At 51.1% G+C, this 21,309-nt stretch overlaps 3 protein-coding genes across 10 annotated transcripts in view; all 3 read right to left on the bottom strand.

The window, feature by feature from the left end:
* The window catches only part of KIF23 (kinesin family member 23), a 33,016-nt gene extending 21,564 nt beyond the window's left edge, over positions 1-11,452 (bottom strand). For 4 of the 5 annotated variants that reach the window (XM_032232895.1, XM_032232897.1, XM_032232896.1 and 1 more), the window contains exons 1-4: positions 10,695-11,452; positions 7,736-7,805; positions 6,714-6,842; positions 4,085-4,190 (exon numbers count right to left, since the gene is read on the bottom strand). In XM_032232895.1, coding sequence (XP_032088786.1) covers positions 4,085-4,190; positions 6,714-6,842; positions 7,736-7,805; positions 10,695-10,708 — 319 coding nt within the window. In that variant the 5' untranslated portion in view covers positions 10,709-11,452. Of the gene's footprint in view, positions 1-4,084; positions 4,191-6,713; positions 6,843-7,735; positions 7,816-10,694 lie in introns of those variants that run through there. The other variant, XM_032232899.1, reaches the window with a different exon arrangement.
* Positions 11,453-11,898: 446 nt separating this feature from the next.
* On the bottom strand, positions 11,899-14,004 carry RCCD1 (RCC1 domain containing 1). 4 transcript variants are annotated; one of them, XM_032232900.1, is made up of 6 exons: positions 13,401-13,997; positions 13,174-13,327; positions 12,979-13,100; positions 12,623-12,882; positions 12,319-12,348; positions 11,899-12,244 (listed from the first exon to the last, which is right to left on the bottom strand). In XM_032232900.1, the coding sequence occupies exons 1-6, from the start codon at positions 13,756-13,758 to the stop codon at positions 12,008-12,010; spliced, it is 1,161 nt and encodes a 386-aa protein (XP_032088791.1). In that variant the 5' UTR covers positions 13,759-13,997; the 3' UTR covers positions 11,899-12,007. The 4 variants fall into 4 exon arrangements, with proteins under 4 accessions (XP_032088791.1, XP_032088792.1, XP_032088794.1 ...); XM_032232901.1 differs by having other exon boundaries at positions 12,000-12,244; positions 12,577-12,882; positions 13,401-13,990; XM_032232903.1 differs by lacking the exon at positions 12,979-13,100 and having other exon boundaries at positions 12,000-12,244; positions 13,401-14,004.
* Positions 14,005-17,964: 3,960 nt separating this feature from the next.
* NGRN (neugrin, neurite outgrowth associated) lies at positions 17,965-19,873 on the bottom strand. Its single transcript, XM_032232415.1, has 3 exons — positions 18,894-19,873; positions 18,713-18,823; positions 17,965-18,637 (listed from the first exon to the last, which is right to left on the bottom strand). The coding sequence occupies exons 1-3, from the start codon at positions 19,001-19,003 to the stop codon at positions 18,334-18,336; spliced, it is 525 nt and encodes a 174-aa protein (XP_032088306.1). The 5' UTR covers positions 19,004-19,873; the 3' UTR covers positions 17,965-18,333.
* Positions 19,874-21,309: the final 1,436 nt, after the last annotated feature.

Below are 21,309 nucleotides of genomic sequence, written 5' to 3'. Positions count from 1 at the left end.
TTTTTGCCCTCTAATGAGAAACTTTTAAACATAGCACAAGTTACCAAGCTGTCCAAATCATTTGTCAATGGACTTTGTAATGCAGTTAACAAGTATAATCAATGTGCCTGAAGAAACAGTTATGAGATGGATTTTCTGGTCTACAACCTAATGCTGAGAAAGACATTAAATAAGGGGAGGTTGAAAATTATTTTCTTAAGTTTCTTTTGAAGAAATTGGCATGCACGTTTAAAAATAGTTTTTAAAAATTGTGCCAAGTGTTCAAAAGTGCACTAGCACTAGAGACAGTTTGTAAGATGTTTTCAAGTCCTGAGCAATATAATTTAGGCCTATTTTATTCTAAAGGAAGAGACCAAAGAAGATACATGCGGTTGCCTTAGGAATTAATCAGATGTTTTTTCCTAACCAAGTTTTTTTAAAAAAAGTTCTCAGTCTTACAAATGAGATATTTTACTACCATAGTCAATCCTGTTTCCATATCAAAAACCTTTTGATTCAAAAATTTCAAATTTGTAAAGGTAATTCTGAGCTCAAAACTACAGTATATATGTGTTCTGGGAGCTTTATTCATAGTTCTGAACATGATGATTTAGGTACTTAACCCTTCTTTGACAAATTTCCACTATGTACTACTGTTAATATCATGCTTTCCCTAAAATAAGTAAGTCTGGGTCTTATTTTCTTTTGGTTTGGTTTGGTTTGATTGGTCTTGTATGCCGCCCACTCCCGAATGACTCCGGGCGGCTTACAATAAAAAGGGAAAGGGGATAAATAAGACAATACAAAATTTAAAATACAACAACATTCACAATTAAAGTGGGGCTGGATACTTCAACAGCCCCAGGTCTGCCGAAACAGCCAGAACTTAGTAGCTTTACGGAAGGCCGGGAGAGTAGTAAGGGTCCGGATCTCAACAGGGAGGTCGTTCCAGAGGGCCGGAGCTGCAACAGAGAAGGCCCTCCCCCAGGGGGTCGCCAGCTGGCATTGGCTGGCAGATGGAATCCGGAGAAGGCCAAGTCTGTGGGATCGTATCGGTCTTTGGGAGGTAATTGGCAGGAGGCGGTCTCTCAGGTACCCAGGTCCGATGCCATGCAGGGATTTAAAAGTAACGACTAGCACCTTGAAGAGTGTCCTGAGACCAATGGGCAGCCAGTGCAGCTCGCGGAGGATAGGTGTAACATGGGTGTACCTAGGTGCACCCACAATCGCTCACGCGGCTGCATTCTGGACTAACTGAAGTCTTCGAACGCTCTTCAAGGGCAGCCCCATGTAGAGTGCGTTACAGTAATCCAGTCTTGAGGTGACGAGGGTGTGAGTGACTATCCAAAGGGCTTCCCGGTCCAGGTAGGGTCGCAATTGGCGCACCAAGCGAATCTGGGCAAAGGTCCCCCTGGTCACAGCCGACAAATGATGTTCTAACGTCAGCTGTGGATCCAGGAGGACTCCCAAATTGCGAACCCTCTCTGAGGGGCGTATAATTTCACCCCCCAGGCTAAGGGATGGAATAGCTGGACCATTTTTGGGAAGGAGCATCAATAGCCACTCGGTCTTGTCGGGATTGAGTGCAAGCTTGTTCGTTCCCATCCAGACCCTAACAGCCTCCAGGCACTGGCACATCACTTCTACCGCTTCACTGAGTTGGCACGGGGCGGACAGATACAATTGTGTGTCGTCCGCATATTGGTGGTATTTAATCCCGTGCCATCGTATGATCTCACCCAAGGGCTTCATGTAGATGTTAAATAGGAGGGGGGACAGGACCGAACCCTGCGGCACCCCATAGTTGAGGGGCCTAGGGGTCGACCTCTGCCCTCTGCCCAACACCGACTGCGACCTGTCCGAGAGGTAGGAGGAGAACCACCGTAGGACGGTGCCTCCCACTCCCACCTCCCGTAACTGTCGCAGAAGGATACCATGGTCAATGGTATCGAAGGCCGCTGAGAGGTCAAGGAGCACTAGGATAGAGGACTGACCCCTATTCCTGGCTCGCCAGAGATCATCGATCAGTGCGACCAAAGCAGTTTCCGTGCTGTAACCAGGCCTGAAACCGGACTGAAAGGAATCCAGATAATCGGATAATCTTTTGACCTCCAAAAAAGTGAGTAGGGCTTCTATTCGGGGAAGTCTTAATTCCCCCCCCCGCATCCCATGTACCAGTAAGAGGCAGGGGTGGGTGGGATGAGTGGCCTCTTGTGCCAGTTTCCCGAAGGGTCGCAGCAGGCCATCCCACCATCCACAAAACAGCTGCTTCGTGGGTGCTGCTCAGGCCACTGCCTTCAGCAAGCGTAGTAATCTCGCCCCCATTTGCAGATCATCCTTTCAAAGAGGAGTTTCACCACGATGAAGAGGCGGCTGGAGGCAGTGTTTACATCAGGTTGGGCTTTCTCCTGCCTGTCCTCCTTTTCTCAGTCTATGCCGCCCCACATAGAGCCAATAAGAGATCTGCAGCGCCTACCAGGACCTGAAGAGTACTGGGCTCAGCATAGCTATAAGCCCGATGCCTGCAGCTATGAATAGGCATGCAGGCCAGTGCTCAGCAGGCCAAAGGCGGCACAGGCAGCACGGTTCCACCTGCAATCCCAGCAACATGGGGCCGGCCCCAGCTGAGAAACGTCCCAGCTGGGCCAGCAGCCAGTGAGAAACTCCCCGCCAGCCAAGCACTGAAGCTCCGCCACTGCCGCTAGGGGAGGGGGAGAGAGATCCGATCGAACATCGGAGGGCTGGCAGCAATGTTCTCTCTTTCTCCCTCCCTCTCTCTCACACACACACGTCCCTCACGCACACCCAACCCCTCCCAGGCAGCCACATCCCTTCACTAACCTGCTTTCCAGCTCCATTGTCCACTGTGTGCAGGGCAAGGCGTCTGTGGGACGTACTTCAGACCTTCCAACTTCTCATGAAAAAATAATCTCATGAAGTTGGAAGGTCTCAACTTTTTTTTTACTATAGTCTCACAGACCTCTTGCCCTTCAGGTGCAGCGGAGAACGGAGCTGGAAAGCCGCTTAGTGAAGGGACGTGGCTGCCTTGGAGGGTGTGTGAGAGAGAGGGAGATCCTTCTTGACGGTTCCTTGCATAGGCTACTTACTGTTGGATTGTTTGACAGTCAAGAATGCTCCCACCAGTACTTGCATATAAACACAGAACACATCGCCACCAACACTCCGAGGTTGGATCAGTCGTAAGTCTAATTTTTCAATGTTATTGTAACTTTTAACGGTCGCTGGTCAGTAGCGAAAAATACCTGTATCTTGTTAAGCAGCATGCAAAAATTGTATTACATTAATACTATAGGTATACTATAGGTACTTGAGAGACCGCCTACTGCCAATCACCTCCACTAGACCGATAAGATCGCATAGATTAGGCCTCCTCCGAATTCCATCAGCCAGCCAGTGTAGACTGGCAACTACTCGGAGGAGAACCTTCTCGGTGGCTGCTCCGACCCTCTGGAACGAACTCCCTGTGGAGATCCGGACCCTCACCACCCTCCAGACCTTCCGCGCCGCACTTAAAATCTGGCTATCCCGGCTGGCCTGGGGTTAAAGATTCTAACCCCTACTCGAATTGTATGACTGTTGAGTTCTTAAATGATGTAATGTTTTATGTTGTAAATTGTTTGTCCTTCCCCCACCCCTTTTGAACTGTGAGCCGCCCTGAGTCCCCCCAGGGAAAAGGGCGGCATACAAATAAAGTGAACTGAACTGAACTATAATATAGGGTGGTGCAGTGGTGAGAATGCAGTGTTGCAGGCTAGTTAGCTCTCCACATCAGGAGTTTGATGCTGACCCACTCAAGGTTGACTCAGCCTTCCATTCTTCCAACATTGGTAAAATGAGAATCCAGCTCAGTGCTGTAAAGCACTGTGAAGCATTATATAAGTGCTATTGCTATATTACTATAATTGCACTGTTTGAAATTGCCATGTCCAATTATACTGTTAGTACAATTATATTAAAAACTGCAATAGGAAGCAGGAGTTTTGAATCAATTATATGAACAAATATAATTCTTTTTTGGGGGCGGGGGGCGATTCATATTGCTAGGCCAGAGAGATTCAGTCTAAATAAATTAATTACATCATACCATTTTTTCCACGGATAAGATCTTCCACTAGAGGCTTAGCAACCACATCAAATACTTGTTTCTGAGAAATGCTTGTGCCAAACACTTCTTTAAATGAATACTGAACCTGGAAAAAGTTTAACAGTTAGGACACAATTAACCGCAGTTTTACTCATTTGCTGTTTCACCTAGTCCTCTCATTGATTTTCATACTGCATCAAAGTTTTGAATGCACAACTGTTTTATGGTCAATTTATCTAATGCTTCAACAGTGATACCTGCAGTTCTTTTCCTAGTTTCTTGGGAAAAAGTAACTAGTACAAAAAAAATCTAAAGGTTTTTATCTCCCTGTAATAATAATGTTGGAATGCCATTTGGTAAGTGAGTCAGTCTTCCCAAAAGCACATTTTTCTTCATGCATTATGTATTTCCAGCAACAAAATCACTAAATAGGACTTTAGTATCATCACAAGCTTACTAATAAAAATTATTGTATTTTTCAGACTATAAGATGCTCCAGACTATAAGACGGACCTGGCTTTTGAGGAGGAAAACAAGTAAAAAAAAATCCATCTCTACATCCCAGCAATTTGCTTCTTTGCACCAAACAGCCTGGTTAGCTTCAGTATAGCCTGATTTAGCATGAGCAGCTGATTGGCGGTTGGATCAGCTTCCCAGAATACTGCCCATCAGCTGTTCCAGGCTGCGGGGATCGCCATCGCCAACTATGGCTGCCTCCGCGAGCCCCGTTTTTGGCCATCACGCACCCCGTTTTCATCTGTCGCCTATAATGAGCCGAAAATAGGGTACGCAGAGATGGCAACGATCCCCACAGCCTGGAACAGCCTGGCCTCCCAGCTTCAGCGGTCCTTGGAGGAAGCCAGTTACCTTAACCCATTCCAGTCCGGCTTCAGACCTGGTTACAGCACAGAAACCGCTTTGGTCGCATTGACCGATGATCTCTGGAGACCCAGAGATGGAGGCCATGCCTCCATCCTAGTTCTCCTTGACCTCTCGCCGGCTTTCGATACCATCGACCATGGTATCCTTCTGCGACGACTGCGGGAGGTGGGAGTGGGAGGCACTGTCTTGCAGTGGTTCTCCTCCTACCTCTCGGACAGGTCGCAGTCGGTGTTAATTGGGGGACAGAGATTGACCCCTAGGCCCCTAACATATGGGGTGCCGCAGGGTTCGGTCTTGTCCCCCCTATTATTTAACATCTACATGAAACCGCTGAGCGAGATCATTCGGAGGCACGGAATAAGATACCACCAATACGCGGACGATACCCAGTTGTATCTGTCCGCCCCATGCCAACTCAATGAAGCGGTGGACGTGATGAACCGGAGTCTCGAAGCCGTTAGAGACTGGATGAGGGCTAACAAGCTTGTACTCAACCCGGAGAAGACCGAGTGGCTGTTGTGTTTCCCTCCCAATAATTTGGCTAGTGTTCCATCACTCAGGCTGGGGGGCCAAATATTACACCCCTCAGACAGGGTCCGCAACTTGGGAGTCCTCCTGGACCCACAGCTGACCTTCGACCACCATCTGTCGGCTGTGACCAGGGGGGCATTTGCCCAGGTTCGCCTGGTGCGCCAGTTGCGACCCTACCTGAACCAGGAGGCTCTCACAACAGTCACTCGCGCCCTTGTGACCTCTAGGCTGGAATACTGGAATACTGCAGCCCTCTACATGGGGCTGCCCTTGAAGAGCATCCGGCGACTTCAGCTAGTCCAGAATGCGGCCGCGCGAGCGATTGTGGGTGCACCTCGGTTCGCCCACATAACACCTATCCTCCGCGAGCTGCGCTGGCTACCTGTTGATCTCCGGGTGTGCTTCAAGGTGCTACTTACCACCCATAAAGCCCTCCATGGTAGTGGATCTGGGTACTTGAGAGACCGCCTCCTGCCAATTACCTCCTCGCGACCTATTAGATCACACAGATTAGGCCTCCTCCGAGTTTCATCTGCCAGTCAGTGCCGACTGGCAACCACGCGGAGGAGAGCCTTTTCAGTAGTAGCTCCGACCCTTTGGAACGATCTCCCCGTGGAGATTCGTACCCTCACCACCCTCCAGACCTTCCGCACAGCCCTCAAGATCTGGCTATCCCGTCAGGCCTGGGGTTAAAGACTGTAATCCGTCCCCACCCGAATGATGAATGTTGTTTCTATTTTTAATTATGTATTGTTTTTATATGTCATTGTTTGTACTCCCTTTCTCCATAAGTTGTAAGCCGCCCTGAGTCCCCTTAGGGAAAAGGGCGACCTATAAATAAACTTTTCACAATTTCACAATTCACAACAGTTGATCAGCAGTATTCTGGGAGGCAGATCCAACTGCCAATCAACTGGCAGTGCTAAAGCTGACCAGGCTGTTGGCTGCAAGGAGGCAAATTGCTAGAGGCAGAGGCTGAAGGGTGGAGGCCAGAGGGTGGGTGGGGCTTCGGTAACATTTGCTTTATAAGACACACAGACATTTTCACCCACTTTTGTCTTACAGTGCGTCTTATACTTTGAAAAATACGGTAATTCAAAATGGAATTCCAATCCTATGCATACAGATAAACCCCGCTGCCTTAATTGACACTATTCTAATAAAAGTCTAGATTGAAACCTATAGTTAACAATAGCACATTTTCAATGAGAACTACCTCTTTATATTCTCCATTACGGGCAATACGGTACCCATCAGGTGAGTGAACCTGGACTGTTGTGCTGCTGATCACTTCTATGCAACACTCTTGGTTTGGTATACCAACTGGGCGGACCCGGCAGTACACCTGAACAGAGAAAAAAGTGCCCTATTTAGATACACCAGCTTAAGGCTGTCCTCCTTGTTTACAGAACAAACATCAGAATGGAAAGTCTTTACAACTAGTCCTCAACATATCACAATTCAACCCATAATTTCAGTTGGGTCACATTTTACAACCTTTTTTGCAATGGTCATTATGCAAACCAGCTCCCATAAAACAAACGTATTATTTATTAACTGGCAGTTTCTGTTAAAAACAGGAAGTAAATGCTAGTTTTCAATTAAAACTTCATATATGAGGAAACAGGGTTCTACAAACAGTTGTAAAGGTGGGCCAACCGCTGAGCTCCGAAAATGTGGTCATGTGATGGGGATCCTCCTCCCCCAAGTTTTAGAATTTTAAAACCAGATATTAAGTCCCATTTTGGGGGATACATTGAACTTTAAACAGTCGCTAAGCAACTGGTCCTAAATTGAGGACCATTTGAACTAGCATCAGAAGATATGGTTTGTAGCTGATGTGTGCTTTAAGGCATCGATCTTTTTAGGTTGGCAATCTTTGAAATCGGCTCGATACAACACCTGCCATTTCTGGGGTTTAAAGCAACCTTATCATAGCTGGATGAAAACCACCTGTCTAGAATCAAGGAAATAATGCTAAATTCTATATGAAGTTTTCAAAAAAATGTGTCAGTGTTTAGTGGCTTTGCAGATTTTGCCTCTTCTCATATCAGAAAAACATATACTAATTTTGTTGTATTTAAGTACAATGACAATAAAGATTATACTTATACTTATCTACAATTCATATACAAGCACATTAATAAAATAAAGAAGAAAGTCCAGCTTTCAGAGTCAAATCCTACAATATGTAAGAACAGATTAAAGAGCTAATTCTGCTGTAAATCAGCCACTTACCCCAACAGGATCCTTCAAACTATTGTTAGATGCTTTTTTAAATGCATGTTTCCTAGGAGTTTTAGTTCTTCTGGAAGTTAATAAATGTCAGATAAGTTATAAATAAAATCAAAGATGCACACTACACAAGGCAATCAACTGAACTGATATCTATGAAATGCTGTATTGCAGCAATGCAGAGGAAGACCAAAGCAGTCAGAGGCTTTTAAAGGTAGCTAACACAAGTGGGTATTACTTTATTCATGCTAATAAACAAAGTGTAAAGAATGGGTGGACATGTCACCAACAGAGGTGGTCCACGGAGAGGTGGTCGAACAGAGGTCACCAACTGGTGGTCCGCGAGAAAATTTTGGTGGTCTGCGGCGCACCTGGGTGGAGGAGCTGCTGGGAGATGACCAGTTCTATGACTAGAGATCTGAAATATGGGACCATCCAGGCAGTTTGTGGGGAGGCTGGAAATCTCCGCTACAGAGGGAGGTTCATACAACTTGCAACTCTGCAGAAGGTGCAACCTGCAAGGAATAGTGCAGCCCTCGCCGGCCAGAAAGGTATTCGTGCTGTTGTGGCAAGAAAGGGGGGGGGGGGTTGTTGGCGCAGGCGGGCTGAAGTGATGGGTGTCGGCAATCCACGGCTTTCATCCCCCTGCTGTGGCTTCCTGTCAGCTGAAGCACCATTGGCTGGTCCCGCCTCTCGCCCTCCCACTCACTCCTCGCCTGGCCTGAAAAGGGAAGGGTGGGAAATGGAGATTCGCTCCATATTCCAGATCAGGAGCAAAGCTTCATCTCTTGCTGGGTCTCAGGGCGTTTCTTCCTTGTTCGTGCTGCGCGATTGGGACACACACAAGTTCCCCTCCGCCCCAAGACACTGGCTGGCCCATGAGAGAGAGGGGGGGGGGAGAGAGAGAGAGAGAGGGAGGGAGGGAGAGAGGGAGAGAAAGAAAGAGATGAGAGAAAGAGAGAGGGAGGGAGGGAGAGAGAGAGAAAGAAAGAGAGAGATGAGAGAAAGAGAGATGAGAAAGATAGGAGAAAGAGGGATGAGAGAAAAAGAGGTGAGAAAAAGAGAGAAAGAGATGAAAAAAAAAGAGATGAGAGAAAGTGATGAGAAATAGAGGAGAAAGAAAGATGAGAGAAAAAGAGAGGTGAAAGAAAGAGAGAGATGAGAGATCCTGGTGTTTTGTTTTCTGTGGGAAACAGGTCCAAATGGCTCTTTGAGGGTTTAAGGTTGCAGAAGCACTGGGAGTCCAGGTGCTTCGGCGAGCAGTGCACTGGATTCATCTTAGTGGTCCACAGGATTTAAAATTATGAATTTAGTGGTTCCTGAGGTCCAAAAGGTTGGTGCCCCCTGACTTAGAAGATGCCTTCTAATATCCATAACAACTACATGCAAAATCCTCTTCTTGAGAGTGCTAACTGCCACCGCTCCTGCTTTAATCACTCTTTTTGCAAGAAAAAAAATATGCTCAATTTTTCCACATTTCTGGATTAACTATTGTGAACACAAAACCCACATCCACAGAGTAAAATCCTTAGACAGTAAAAGAAGGAAAATGAAAGCTGGAAATATTGGACTATTTTCCACCAGAATTTTGGTAGGAGATTCAAAACCCACCATTCTACTGTCTCACAAAGGCCAAGCCTCCTTAATGTGAAAATCCTATCAGTGAGTAGCTGCTGTGCCCTTTCTCCCCACTGTACCATAAAAGCAGGGCCCTCAACAACTTTTAAAATGTAGAACTAAAATTCCCATATAGGAGCCATGGTGGCACAGTGGTTAGAATGCAGTACTGCAGGCTACTTCTGCTAACTAAGGCTGCCAACAGTTCTAGTCTCACCAGCTCAAGGTTGAGTCAGCCTTCCATCTTTCCAAGGTCAGTAAAAATGAGGACCCAGATTCTTGGGGGCAATATACTGACTCTGTAAACTGCTTAGAGGACTGCAAAGCATTGTGAAGTGGTATATGAATCTAAGCGTTATTGCTATATGAGTATCAAAATGACAGGCAAAACAGTTGAAATTCACCAGTGATTCATTTTTTTAAAATTCACACCACTTTCCCCACGGAAAATGCCTAGTATAGTTGTGCAATTTGTTTGGCTCCTTGTCTTACCCCAATTTTCTTTATCATTTCATCTATTAGATGCTGGCAATATAATGTTACTTAATAGCACTGTAACATCCATATAATCTATGGCCAGCTCACAAATCAAATCGTAACAGCCAAAACACAAGATTATTTTTTTACAATGTGTCTGATCATATTTTAACACTGCTAATGTGTAGATTAATACTACACCCTTTATCTGAAAAGGCTGACGATTCCATTCCTATACCTGTACAGCAGTTGACTATTATCCCACTGCTTTCGTTTAGAACAGGTTAAAGTACCAAATACACTAGTGGTGAATGGGGGACGATGGGAAATTTATTTCTACACCTAGAAAGCATCACTCGGGGAAAGTAAGCACTCACTAAAAGGATGTATCATGCCGAGCTTCAAGCCTCGCCTTTTGCAAATGTAGCACACTTCCTAAAAGCCTTAACCGAACTCCCAAAACCGACAGGCAAGTTCTGCATTGCCTGTAAAATCTGCCTATAAACAAAGCAATTCAAACTCGCAGCAAGAGGCACCTGGCCCTTCCCAGCAGCTGCTTCATGGGAACAGGATAAGAAAGAGATCAGCATTAAAGCGGCGATACGGATGGAAGGAGACGAGCCGGGGCTTCCCGTCCCAGAGGAGGAGGCCCTCCTGGCGGGAGGCTCCTGGCAAGGCCCTCCACCCATCTCAACTCCAAGAAGGCCGGGGAAGTCGGGCTTCTCCTCCGCGGCGGCCCAGCTCCTTCGCACCGCTGCTCCCCCCGCAACCCTAGGCCAAGGCCGGAGCAGCTCCGCCGGGGAAGAAGCCTCGGGCTGCGCGCCGCATCGCCCACCGCGGCCCTCCCAAAGGAGCGGGGGAAACTTACGCCGCCGCCTTCATCGCGCCGCCCGGAGCGCTTCAAACGTTCCCTCCACTTCCCAGCATCCGTTGCACCGCCCCGTTTTTAAATAGAGCCAATCGGGGGAGAGGGGGCGGGACAGGAGGCGGACACTTGGCTTGTGGCGTCATAAAGGCGGGCGGGCGCCAGGAGCCTGGGCTTCCGGCAGCTCTTTTTCTGGGGTGAGTTCCCCGTAGGCGTTTGGGGGAGACCCTCAAGTGCCGCTGTTGCTTCCCCTCCCTTCCCCGCTTGGGGAGCCTGAAGGAAAAAGGGAAAGTCGGCGGCAACTGTGGGAGTTGGGAGCTCAGCCTGGTCAACCCAAATCCAAAGGCGCGCGCATCGTTGATCTATTATTTATTAAGAAAATCTATGTGGCTGCTCAAGGTGACGCCGAACGGCTTTCAGAAACACAGAAATCTGCAGAAATTTAAATGCCGTTTAAATCCAAGAGACCCTCACTGGCTCCACTAACTTGACTGAGGCAAGACCTCCTTCGCCAACTCCTGATCACACCCCCTTTTCCCCTGGTCACGTGACTGTCCAGGAGGACGAGAGGGCGGGGCCTGGGACGACTCAACGTCGGCAACTTCACGCGGCCAGCAGGGGGCAGACTTCCCGACGCCGCCATCTTATTGCAGGGCATCTCAACACCGGCGATTGGCTGCGGGCCACAGATGGAGAGCCGGGCGAGCGGGTTGTCGGAGGGCTGCGGCGGCTTGGCTCCCGGCGCTTCTGATACGACGGCGTGCGAGATGATCTGCGGGGCGTCCTATTTCGTGGATTAGTTTGTGGCTTAAGAAAAAGCTTTCAGAGAATTGATTTCCAAGTTTTATGTTACAGGGAATAAAGGTTTAGATGCAGCAGCTTCTGGGCCGTGGCCTGCTGCCTTGTTCATGGGGAGCAGCAGGCGGAGGTTTGCCTTCCTCCTTTCCTTGGGCAACCTTGTCCGCCCAGGGCCTGCTCTTTAGCAGTGGCCTCCTGCTCACCTTGGGCACAGGAAGGGAGTCCTCTACAAGGATGCACCACCTCCCTCTTCACCAACTGGCCCGTCTCCTGGCTGGGCTGGCATCCCTGGCACTTCGACTGTACATTTAATTATCATGGCTAGATTTGCACCTTCCTCACTACAGCAGCCTCTTATTTGTGTGGCTGTTCGCTTGTTCAAAGATGTAGGTGAGCAGCAAAACTGTACTGTTTTGAAAAAGCTTTTTTTTAATGTCAGACTTTGCTCTACATAAAAGATAATTTTATTCTGCATTTAATGTTGTGCTTCTGATATGTAAACATGGCCCAATTCTCGTTCACGGGATGTCCAGTTGAATCAAGATGGAGCTCTGTGAGGCTGCTCGGCCTCCAGGGAAAGGCCTGCTGGACATGGCTTCTTCATGGCCCACTCTTAGCAGCCGCAGCTTGGACAAAGGTGTTCCACGGCCCACAGACCACATCCTGCACCCTGAGATTCCTCTCCACAAAGTAGCAAACTCTCCTTGGCCAGTCAGAGGTGGCTGCGTCCTGGTGCCCCAACTGACCATATTTCCCTGGGAAGAAAAGCAACTGTTGGCCCCCCAAAACCTCTGGCCAAGCCCCCCAGCCTCCCAAGCGCCTCACCTACCCCAGCCCCAGGTGTAGAGATGGCCGGGCCCTGAAAAGGAAAGGAAAAGGGTGAGGCCTTCCCTTTGCAGCCAGGGCTGCCATGGGGGCAAGGGGAGAGCTGGAGAAGAGCGGCTGTCTAGCCCCCTCCCCCCCCACCGGAGCCCCCGAGCGACCATCTCCCCCGGTTTGCGAGGAGGGCCTTTGCGGGGTGGAACCCCCAAGTCCCAGGCGTGGCCCCTCTGCTCGCCCGCCATTCCAACCGACCCACCCCGCTCACCCGTCACGGCGGCCGTGTGTCGGGACCCGCAGCTGACCCGCCGCACCTCGGCCTCCTCGGGCAAGTCCAGCAGGGCGGGGAAGGCCTGCAGAGAGACGAAGGGCGCTTCGTCGCCTCCCGGCCCGTCCGAAACCCCCGCCTCCAGCCTGTCGCTGCCCGGAGCAACGCTGCGCTCGCAAAGGGGGCGATTCCGCGGGTCCGAACCGGCCTCTTCGGCGGCTGTTGCTGCAGCCTCGCTGGCCTTTTTGGAGGGCAGCCCCAGCTGCCCCGACTCGTTCCAGCCCCACAAGTACAGGTCGCCCGCATCTGGAGAGGGGAGGAGGGTGAGTGGCCGTCGGGGGGCTTCCCCGCTCGCCGTCTGCCCAGGGAAGGGGCCGCCTCGCCCGTCCCAGCGCCGCTCACCGCTGACGGCCGCCGAGTGCCAGCCGCCCGCCGCCGCCTCCGCCACGGCCAAGCCCTGCAGCGCCTCCACCGCCCGCGGCTCCCGCCGGCTCTCCAGGTCGCCGTGCCCGAGCTGCCCGTGCCTGCGCAGAGACGGAAGGGCGCTGGGTCCTGCTCCGCCACACACGCCCCGGCCCTCCGCCCGCCCGGGCTCACCTGCCGCCGCCCCAGGAGAAGAGCGCCCCGCCGGCTGCCAGCAGCAGCGCGTGCTCCAGGCCCAGCAGCAACCGGCGCGCCGGGAGGGCGGCGGGCAGCGCCGTGAAGAAGGGCGGCCGGGGGGCCACGTAGCCGCCGGGCACCAGCGGCAGCTCTGTGGGCAAAGGGCCGGTCAGCTGGAGGGGGCCAGGTCGCGCCCCCCTCCCTCCCTCCCGGCCGCCACCCACCTATCGCCGCTGCCTCCTCTGCCCGCAGCTCCTTCCGCCAGGCCGGCCGGCCGTCCAGCAGCGAGTCCGACTCAGTGGCGGCGGGCCAGGCTTCCAGCGCGGCCTCCCGCAGCAGCAGCACGTGCGTCTCGGAGGGCAGCGCGTCCAGGCAGTCCTCCGGCAGCGCCGCCGCCACCGCGCCCTGCAGCCGCACCCGTCCCGGCCCTCCAGCCGCCACCACCGCCGCGAAGCTCCAGCTCGGCCTCACGCGGCGCACCGGCCCCAGGCCCTCCGCGGACAGCGGCTCGGGCCCGCCCTCCGCGCCGCCGGTCCAGCGGAACCCGAAGCCGAACCAGCCGCTCTCCCCGCCCGGCGTCATTCCTTCGCTGCGAGGAGCCGCCCGGGGACGGCAGCCTCGGCCTGCTCAGCCGGCGGCCAGGATCGCCTAAGCCCCCAAGCGGCAGAGCACGGCAGCCCAGGGGCGGGTGACGGCCATTGCCGCCGCCGCCGCGCAGAGAAAGCCGGGCAGGCCTGGAAGCCGCGGGGTGTGGCCTGTGCGCTCGAACGAGGGGCCAGGCACCTTCTGGGCTCAAGGGGTACCATCAGATTTCAGATTAATAGAGTTGGAAGGGACCTTGTAGGGACCTTGCACATAAGCAGGAGACCCTACACCATTTCTGGCAGATGGCCGTCCAGTCTCTTCTTCAAAGCCTCCAGTGATTGAAGCTCCCACAATTTCCGAAGGCAACTTATGTTCCATGGGTTGATTGTTCTCCCTGCCAGAAAATTCCTCCTTATTTCCAGGTTGAATCTCTCCTTGGTCAGTTTCTATCCATTATTCCTTGTCTGACCTTCAAAGATGCTTTGGAAAATAGGTTGACCAACCTCCTCTCTGTGGCAGCCTCTCAAATATTGGAAGATGCTCTCATGTCTCCCCTCATCCTTCTCTTCCCTAGATTAGCCAGGCCCAGTTCCTGCAGCCGTTCATCTTATGTTTTTGACTCTAGTCCCCTAATCATCTTGGTTGCTCTTTTCTGCATTCTTTCTAGTCTCAACATCTTTTATAGTGTGGTGACCAAAACTGAATGCAATATTCTAGGTGCAGTCTTACTAAGGCTTCATAGCAGTGATGACTAACCTTTTTGTTGTTACATGCCAAAAGCGCCTGCTCACCCGCCCCCATAATGCAATGCACCCATGACTCTTCCACACGCACATGCAAACACCCCCATGCATGCACCCCACTCCCACTGCCCATTTCTGGCTTCCAGGTTTGTGCAGGAGGACTTCCAGGCCCAAAATGGGGCGCCCTCCCTCCGTTTTACTTTAAAACCCTTTTGATAAGATAACCTCTAGGCCAAACTGCCTCTCTCAGTTCAAGCTTAAAGTAATTCCTTTATTTTTGTTGCTCCAGAGTTGAATCAACAATTTAAATGATAAGAAAGCTATTTTAACAAAAGACCGGGAACATCTTCTGAACAATATGAGCCTTTTGACACTAGAAATGCCTGGCATTCAAACTGTTAGCTATTTTATGCACAAGTTGGATGGCTATGTCCCTGGACTGCCTTAGCAAAAAAAAATTCTGAATTTTGAGATAACTGTTCTTATTGATGGGAATGTGAAAAATGTCCCATATGAAGATGGAATAATTGTCTTGGGATAGCCATGTCTCATCTCTAGATTTGCTTAGACTAATATTCCTCAACCTCTGGCACCTTCAAGATGGGTGACTAGAACTTCCAGGATTCCCCAACCAGGGGTCAGTTTAGGAGTTGAAATCCTCCTATCCTTGCCAAGATTAGCAAATACTAGTCTAGACATTGGCAATGGCAGCTGATTGGAGATGGGAGTGAGGGCTGGAGTGGCCCCTCCAGTGGTATGGGGGAGCTGCCATGGGGGGTAAGGGAGAAGAAGGAGGGATTATGAGCATTAGACTTGCTGTACACACATAGTAATATCCTTCCTTTGTTTGGTTTGTATCCAAATATTCTAATTTTTATCTTTCTGTTAAAACAGCAGCTGATGGAGAAAAAATCTTGGCAGAATGAGGTGAGATGTTCTGAGTTCAAAACTGGACTACCCCCCCCCCCCATTTTTCCTGATTTGTTTCAGCATGGTATCCTGGCTTGGGAGGGAGAGAAAGATGCTACGAAGAAGGAAAAATCAATCTAAAGATGAGTCTTGAGGACATGTTTCTCTTCAAGTTTCTTTTGTAATCTATGACTAAGAAGCTGGTGGGATGGTGGTTATTCCCAAAGAGCATCAGCAGGTATTTGGTGTTTCCTTTGGACAACAACCACAAATGTTTTCTCCCTACAATTGAGGTGACACGTTTTCCACCCACCCTTACTTCCTTTCTGGAGTCAGCACTTTACGTCATGAACCATGTTGTCTGCACTGCTTCTCCTGCCTCTGGTACCTCTGCATTTCTCCAAGCCTCATTGCCTAAGACATCTCACACATGCTCAGGCTGCCTTGTGGGATGTGAAAATAAGGATTCAGTCACTGCCAGGGGCGAAATTACCCAAACCAAAGGCGTACTCAGTGACTGTTGTGGCCAGCCAGTGGAGTTGGCAGCAGAGTCTGACAGTGAGGAGGTTCGGGAGGAGCATGGGCCACTCCTGGAGGCTGGGGAAAACTCGGACGAGGGCTCTGCATTTGAGGCAGAGACGGAGCTAAGGCCATCTGGCAGTGATCAGGTGCCTATGGAGCTGGACAACAGTGAGGCAGAGGAACAGTTGGAGCCTGTTCCCAGTGTGCGCCTGTGCAGAGGTGCCAGAAGAAAAGAATAACTCAGAAATCAGGGTAGACTTGGGAGTTAAGTCACAGGTGGAAGGTGATTGGTCCCTCCCATAGAAAATAAGAGAGGAGCGAAAGGGGGGGGGGTTCCCTAGATTCATTTCAGGAGTGTGAAGGTTCTGTCTGTGAATTTCAGAGACTCTGCCCAGTCTTTCCTTGTACAGCACCTAATTTGTAAAATATTTACATGGCAGCTTTCCAAGATAGGTAAGATCTGTAGTCATAAATATTCCTTTGAAAGACTGTTTGCCAAGACTTGTTGAATGTAAATGAGAGGAATTCACATTTGTTTAATAAAAGTGGTTTTGTCGGGATCAGGACTCTGCCTCATGGTTTTTGGGGAAGCCTGGGTCAGAACAATGATCCTGAGAGAGATGGAGCAGCTCAGAAACTTTGTGGATAAAAACCTAGCCAGAGGCTTCATCCAACTGGCAAAGTCCAGGATGGCCGCTCCGTCGTTCTTTGAAGAAAAGATGGGTCTTTGACATTAAGCATGGATTTTTGTCTATGTTAAAAACATGTACCCCTTCCTCTTTATGACAGACATGATGAGATACCTGGCCAAGGGAACGGTATTCACCAAGCTGAACTTGAGGGAAGCATATTACCGAATGAGAATAAAATAGGGCAACGAGTAGAAAACCATTTTCAATTGTCCCTTAGGACAAGGTCACCAAATCAGCAGGCCACCCTCTTCTTGTGAGTCAAGATGAGGCAAACAGTGGTTTACCACTAATGTAGCAGTGAAAAGGGGAGGAGACATCAGGAAAAAACTCCCCTCCTCTGCGTCTTGAGTGAGGCTTCTTTCAAAAGCCGACCCCCCCCTTTCCCTTGTGACTGTATGTTCTCAAGGGAAGGGACAAGGGAAGACTGGGGCAGGGAATTGGGCTTCTCCCCAACATCCATAGAGCCCTTGGGCAAGTTCTACTCTTAAGTAAGACTACAATAAGGAAATATGACAGAATGGCAGAAGGAAATTAGAGGTCCCGGGTGCTCTCTGAGGTTGGTTGTTTTCTTGCGGATGTTTCATCAGGTATCATCAGTGTTGATAAAGACTTTGCTCTCAGTTGAGGTTCTAGTGGCCCTGTCAGTGTTGGTGAAGATGGTCTAAGACAGTGTTTTTCAACCACTGTGCCGTGGCACACTAGTGTGCTGTGACATAGTGTAAGGTGTGCCGTGGGAAAATTACTTTATATATAGGCAATATAGGCACAGAGTTAATTTTTTTTAACATTTTCTAATGGTGGTGTGCCTCGTGATTTTTTTCATGAAAAAAGTGTGCCTTTGCACAAAAAAGGTTGAAAAACACTGGTCTAAGAGGTTCTTTGGGCTGCTTACTGTTGGCTTGTTTGGCAGCTCCTTTGTTGGGCTACTATTTACTTGATTGAATTTCCTAAGAATGAGAAAAATTAGCCTGTGGTACTGCTTGCCTCCAGAGGTTGTGGGGGCTCCATCACTGGAGGCTTTTAAAAGGAGACTAGAAAACCATTTGCCTAAAATGGTATAGAATCTCCTGCTCAAGCAGGGGGCTGGGCTTGAAGACTCCAAGGTCCCTTGCAACTCTTATTATTCTAAATACTTCTGTATTTCTGATTAAGCACAAGCTCCCAACAAAGGTTTAGATAAAAACCATTCCTTTCTAAACTGCCCTACACAAACAGTCCGGAAGAGCTGCCTTCCCAAGACTGCCAGGTTTTGCTTAAGTTGCATCCATTCCACATTGGCAGGCCTGGAAACATGGACTACATTGGCCTTTACTGCACTAAAAAAAGACACTTAAGAGTTGTGGATCAGAGTGTTTATTTGGGCGCTTTCTCTCCAAGAGAGCGCAGAGCCAGCCATGGGGCTCTTATGTCTGTCACTGGCCATAATGCTGCATTTGGGGGGAAATCAGCAGGCCAGAAAAACGCAGCCTTTGTCTCTAGGACCATCCATCGCCCCTGTTTAAAAGGCCCAAGGAACCCAGAGAGGCGGGGAGACGGTGTCCTCTTCTAGGCCTCCCCCATACAATCCCCAATCCTGGGCCGATCAGGTGGTGGCTTGGCGGGACAAGAGCGGGAAGCAGCCGCCCCTCCTGCCCAGGTGCAGCTTCGAGAGGCGGCCGGCCCTTCGGGGCCTCCCCGGTTGCCTCTCGCGCCCCTTCCTCCCCTGCTCAGCCGCGGGCTCCCTCGCTACTGAAGGCTCCGCGGCGGGGAGCTCCAGGAAGCGGCCCCCGCCTCTTGCGACTGTCCGGATGGAGCTCCGGGGCGGACGGCAGGCTCAGCGCCCCCGGGACGGCTCCGTAGGCATGCGTGGGGCGCGGGCGGGCGCCGGCGCGGGCGTCCTGCTTCAAGCCCCGCTCGGGCGACGGGCGGAAGCGGCTCTTCAGCACCCGGCGGATGACCTCGGCCGTCACGCCGAAGCCCTGCGCCAGTCGGCCGTCCGGCCACTCCTCGGGAAAGGCGCGGCGGAGGAACCTGCGGAGGGAGGGAGGGTCAGGCGGGCGGGGGGCCTGGACGGGGCGAGCTGGGTCCCCGCGCGACTCTCCTTACCGTATCTGCTCCATCGCGCGGAGGGTCAAGGCGCGCTCGGGGGGCTCCGCGGGCTCCACCAGCTTCCGCAGCCGCCGCTCGCGGCTCTGCCGGGCGCGGCACTGCAGCCTCCTGCGGGCGAGAGACGGGTCAGGCGGGGGGGGGGAGGCGCGGGGGGGGAGGCGCGCGGGGGGGCTCCTACTTCTCCAGCTCCTGCAGCTGCTCGTCCAGCGCCGGGACTCCTCCGTCGCCGCGGACGGCCGCTAGCCCGGCCAGCAGCTTCCGAGGGTCCGGCACCCGCGGGGGCTTCATGGCCGGAAGGCGGCCCCGCTCTCGGCTCGGCCTCTCTGCGCCCCTCCGGATCCGCCCTCCGGGTTGCGGGCCCCCACGCAGCCCGGAGACGAGGCTAAAAGATGCGCCCCCGCCCCGCGCCTCGCTCGCTTCCGCCTCTCGCCCGGAAGGCGCTTGCGCAGAAGTCCCCGTGTGGCTTCCGATTAGATGCTTTGCCCTCGGACGTTCCCTTCTCTCCGCTATGTTGCGTTTGCATTGTTCGTGTAAAAGTTTTGCCCACACACGAAACTCCTTACTTTTTGCCCAGCCAGAACGGTGTCCATAAAAGATGTGGTGCCCTTATGGTGCGGCCTACATAGGCAGCCCCGGAGGCCTTCCAGGGCGGCTGCTGGGAAAATCTGCCCCCGGAGATGCGGGTGAAGCCACCAACAGCGTAACTTTTTCGCCTGCAAGCATCTCTCCTACCATCTCGTGCCTCCAATGGCAGAACTGTGTCAGCCTCAGCATCATCCAGTTAACCTTCTTAACTCTGCAAGTCCACTTTTTCTGCCAATTGTTCTTTTTGTTTTTGTACAAGGTTTTTGACTGTAACTTTATTTTCAATCTTGCTAAATCTCAAAAACTCTGTAATAGTTTAGGAATTGTCTCCAATGGTTCTTCAACAATAAATACTAAATCGTCTGTGTAATGATGTGTATACTTTATGTTATATCTCAACTTCAATTGTTATGCCGTTCTTTATGCATGCTAGGAAACAGTTAACATTTCTAGCCATGTGATCTGGGGGCAGGAAGTTGTTGTAAGATGGCTGCTGCTGAGTAAAGACCAGCCTCTGGTTCCAGCTCCTTGCTGTTGCCTTTGTATTGTGTTAAGTCATCACAGTCTGCAAATGCTTGTAATTTATACCTTTCCTCTTATCTCCATTCCTTTAATTTCTGAATCTTGTCTAATATTCCTGTTCAAGATTTCAAAAGTCAATATAAATAGTAAAGGTGATTGCAGGCATCCTTGTCTTATTTATTTATTTACTTATTTATTTATTTATTTATTTGTCTTGTATGCCGCCCACTCCTGGAGGACTCCGGGCGGCTCACAACAGACAAGGGAAGGGGGATAAATAGACAAAGACAACACTTTAAAAAAGACGCAACATTCACAATTTCCGTGGGGTTGGATGTTTCACAAGCCCCCCGGCCTGCTGGAGCAGCCAGGACTTGGTGGCTTTGCGGAAGGCCGGGAGGGTAGTAAGGGTCCGGATCTCCACCGGGAGGTCATTCCAGAGGGCTGGAGCTGCAACAGAGAAGGCTCTCCCCCAGGGAGTCGCCAGCCGACATTGGCTGGCAGATGGAATCTGGAGACTTAACCTGTGAGATCTAATCGGTCTATGGGAGGTAATTGGCAGGAGGCGGTCTCTCAGGTACCCAGGTCCGATACCATGTAGAGCTTTATAGGTAATGACCAGCACCTTGAAGCGGGTCCGGAGACTAATGGGTAGCCAGTGCAGCTCGCGGAGGATAGGTGTAACGTGGGTGTACCTAGGTGCACCCACAATCGCTCGCGCAGCTGCATTCTGGACTAACTGAAGTCTTCGAACACTCTTCAAGGGCAGCCCCATGTAGAGCGCGTTACAGTAGTCCAGTCTTGAGGTCACAAGGGCGTGAGTGACTGTCTGAAGGGCCTCCCGATCCAGGTAGGGTCGCAATTGGTGCACCAGGCGAACCTGGGCAAAGGTCCCCCTGGTCACAGCCGACAAATGGTGTTCTAAAGTCAGCTGGGGATCCAGGACTCCTCCCAAATTGCGGACCCTCTCTGAGGGGCGTATAATTTCACCCCCCAGCCTGAGAGATGGAATAGTTGGCCAATCTTTGGGAGGGAACATCAGAAGCCACTCGGTCTTGTCTGGATTGAGTGCCAACTTGTTTGCTCCCATCCAGACCCTAACAGCCTCCAGGCACTGGCACATCACTTCTACTGCTTCGCTGAGTTGGCACGGGGCGGACAGATACAGCTGCGTATCGTCCGCGTATTGGTGGTACTTAATCCCGTGCTGGTGTATGATCTCACCCAGCAGCTTCATGTAGATTTTAAATAGGAGGGGGGACAGGACTGAGCCCTGCGGCACTCCATAGTTGAGGGGCCTTGGGGTCGACCTCTGCCCTCCGACCAACACCGACTGCGACCTGCCCGAGAGGTAGGAGGAGAACCACCGGAGAACGGTGCCTCCCACTCCCACCTCTCGCAACAGTCGCAGAAGGATACCATGGTCGATGGTATCGAAGACCGCTGAGAGGTCAAGGAGCACAAGGATAGAGGGGTGACCCCTATGA

Source organism: Thamnophis elegans, chromosome 16 (genome assembly GCF_009769535.1).
Source record: "Thamnophis elegans isolate rThaEle1 chromosome 16, rThaEle1.pri, whole genome shotgun sequence".
NCBI classification, from domain to species: Eukaryota; Metazoa; Chordata; class Lepidosauria; order Squamata; family Colubridae; genus Thamnophis; species Thamnophis elegans.
This window is presented reverse-complemented; position numbering and strand designations above follow the sequence as displayed.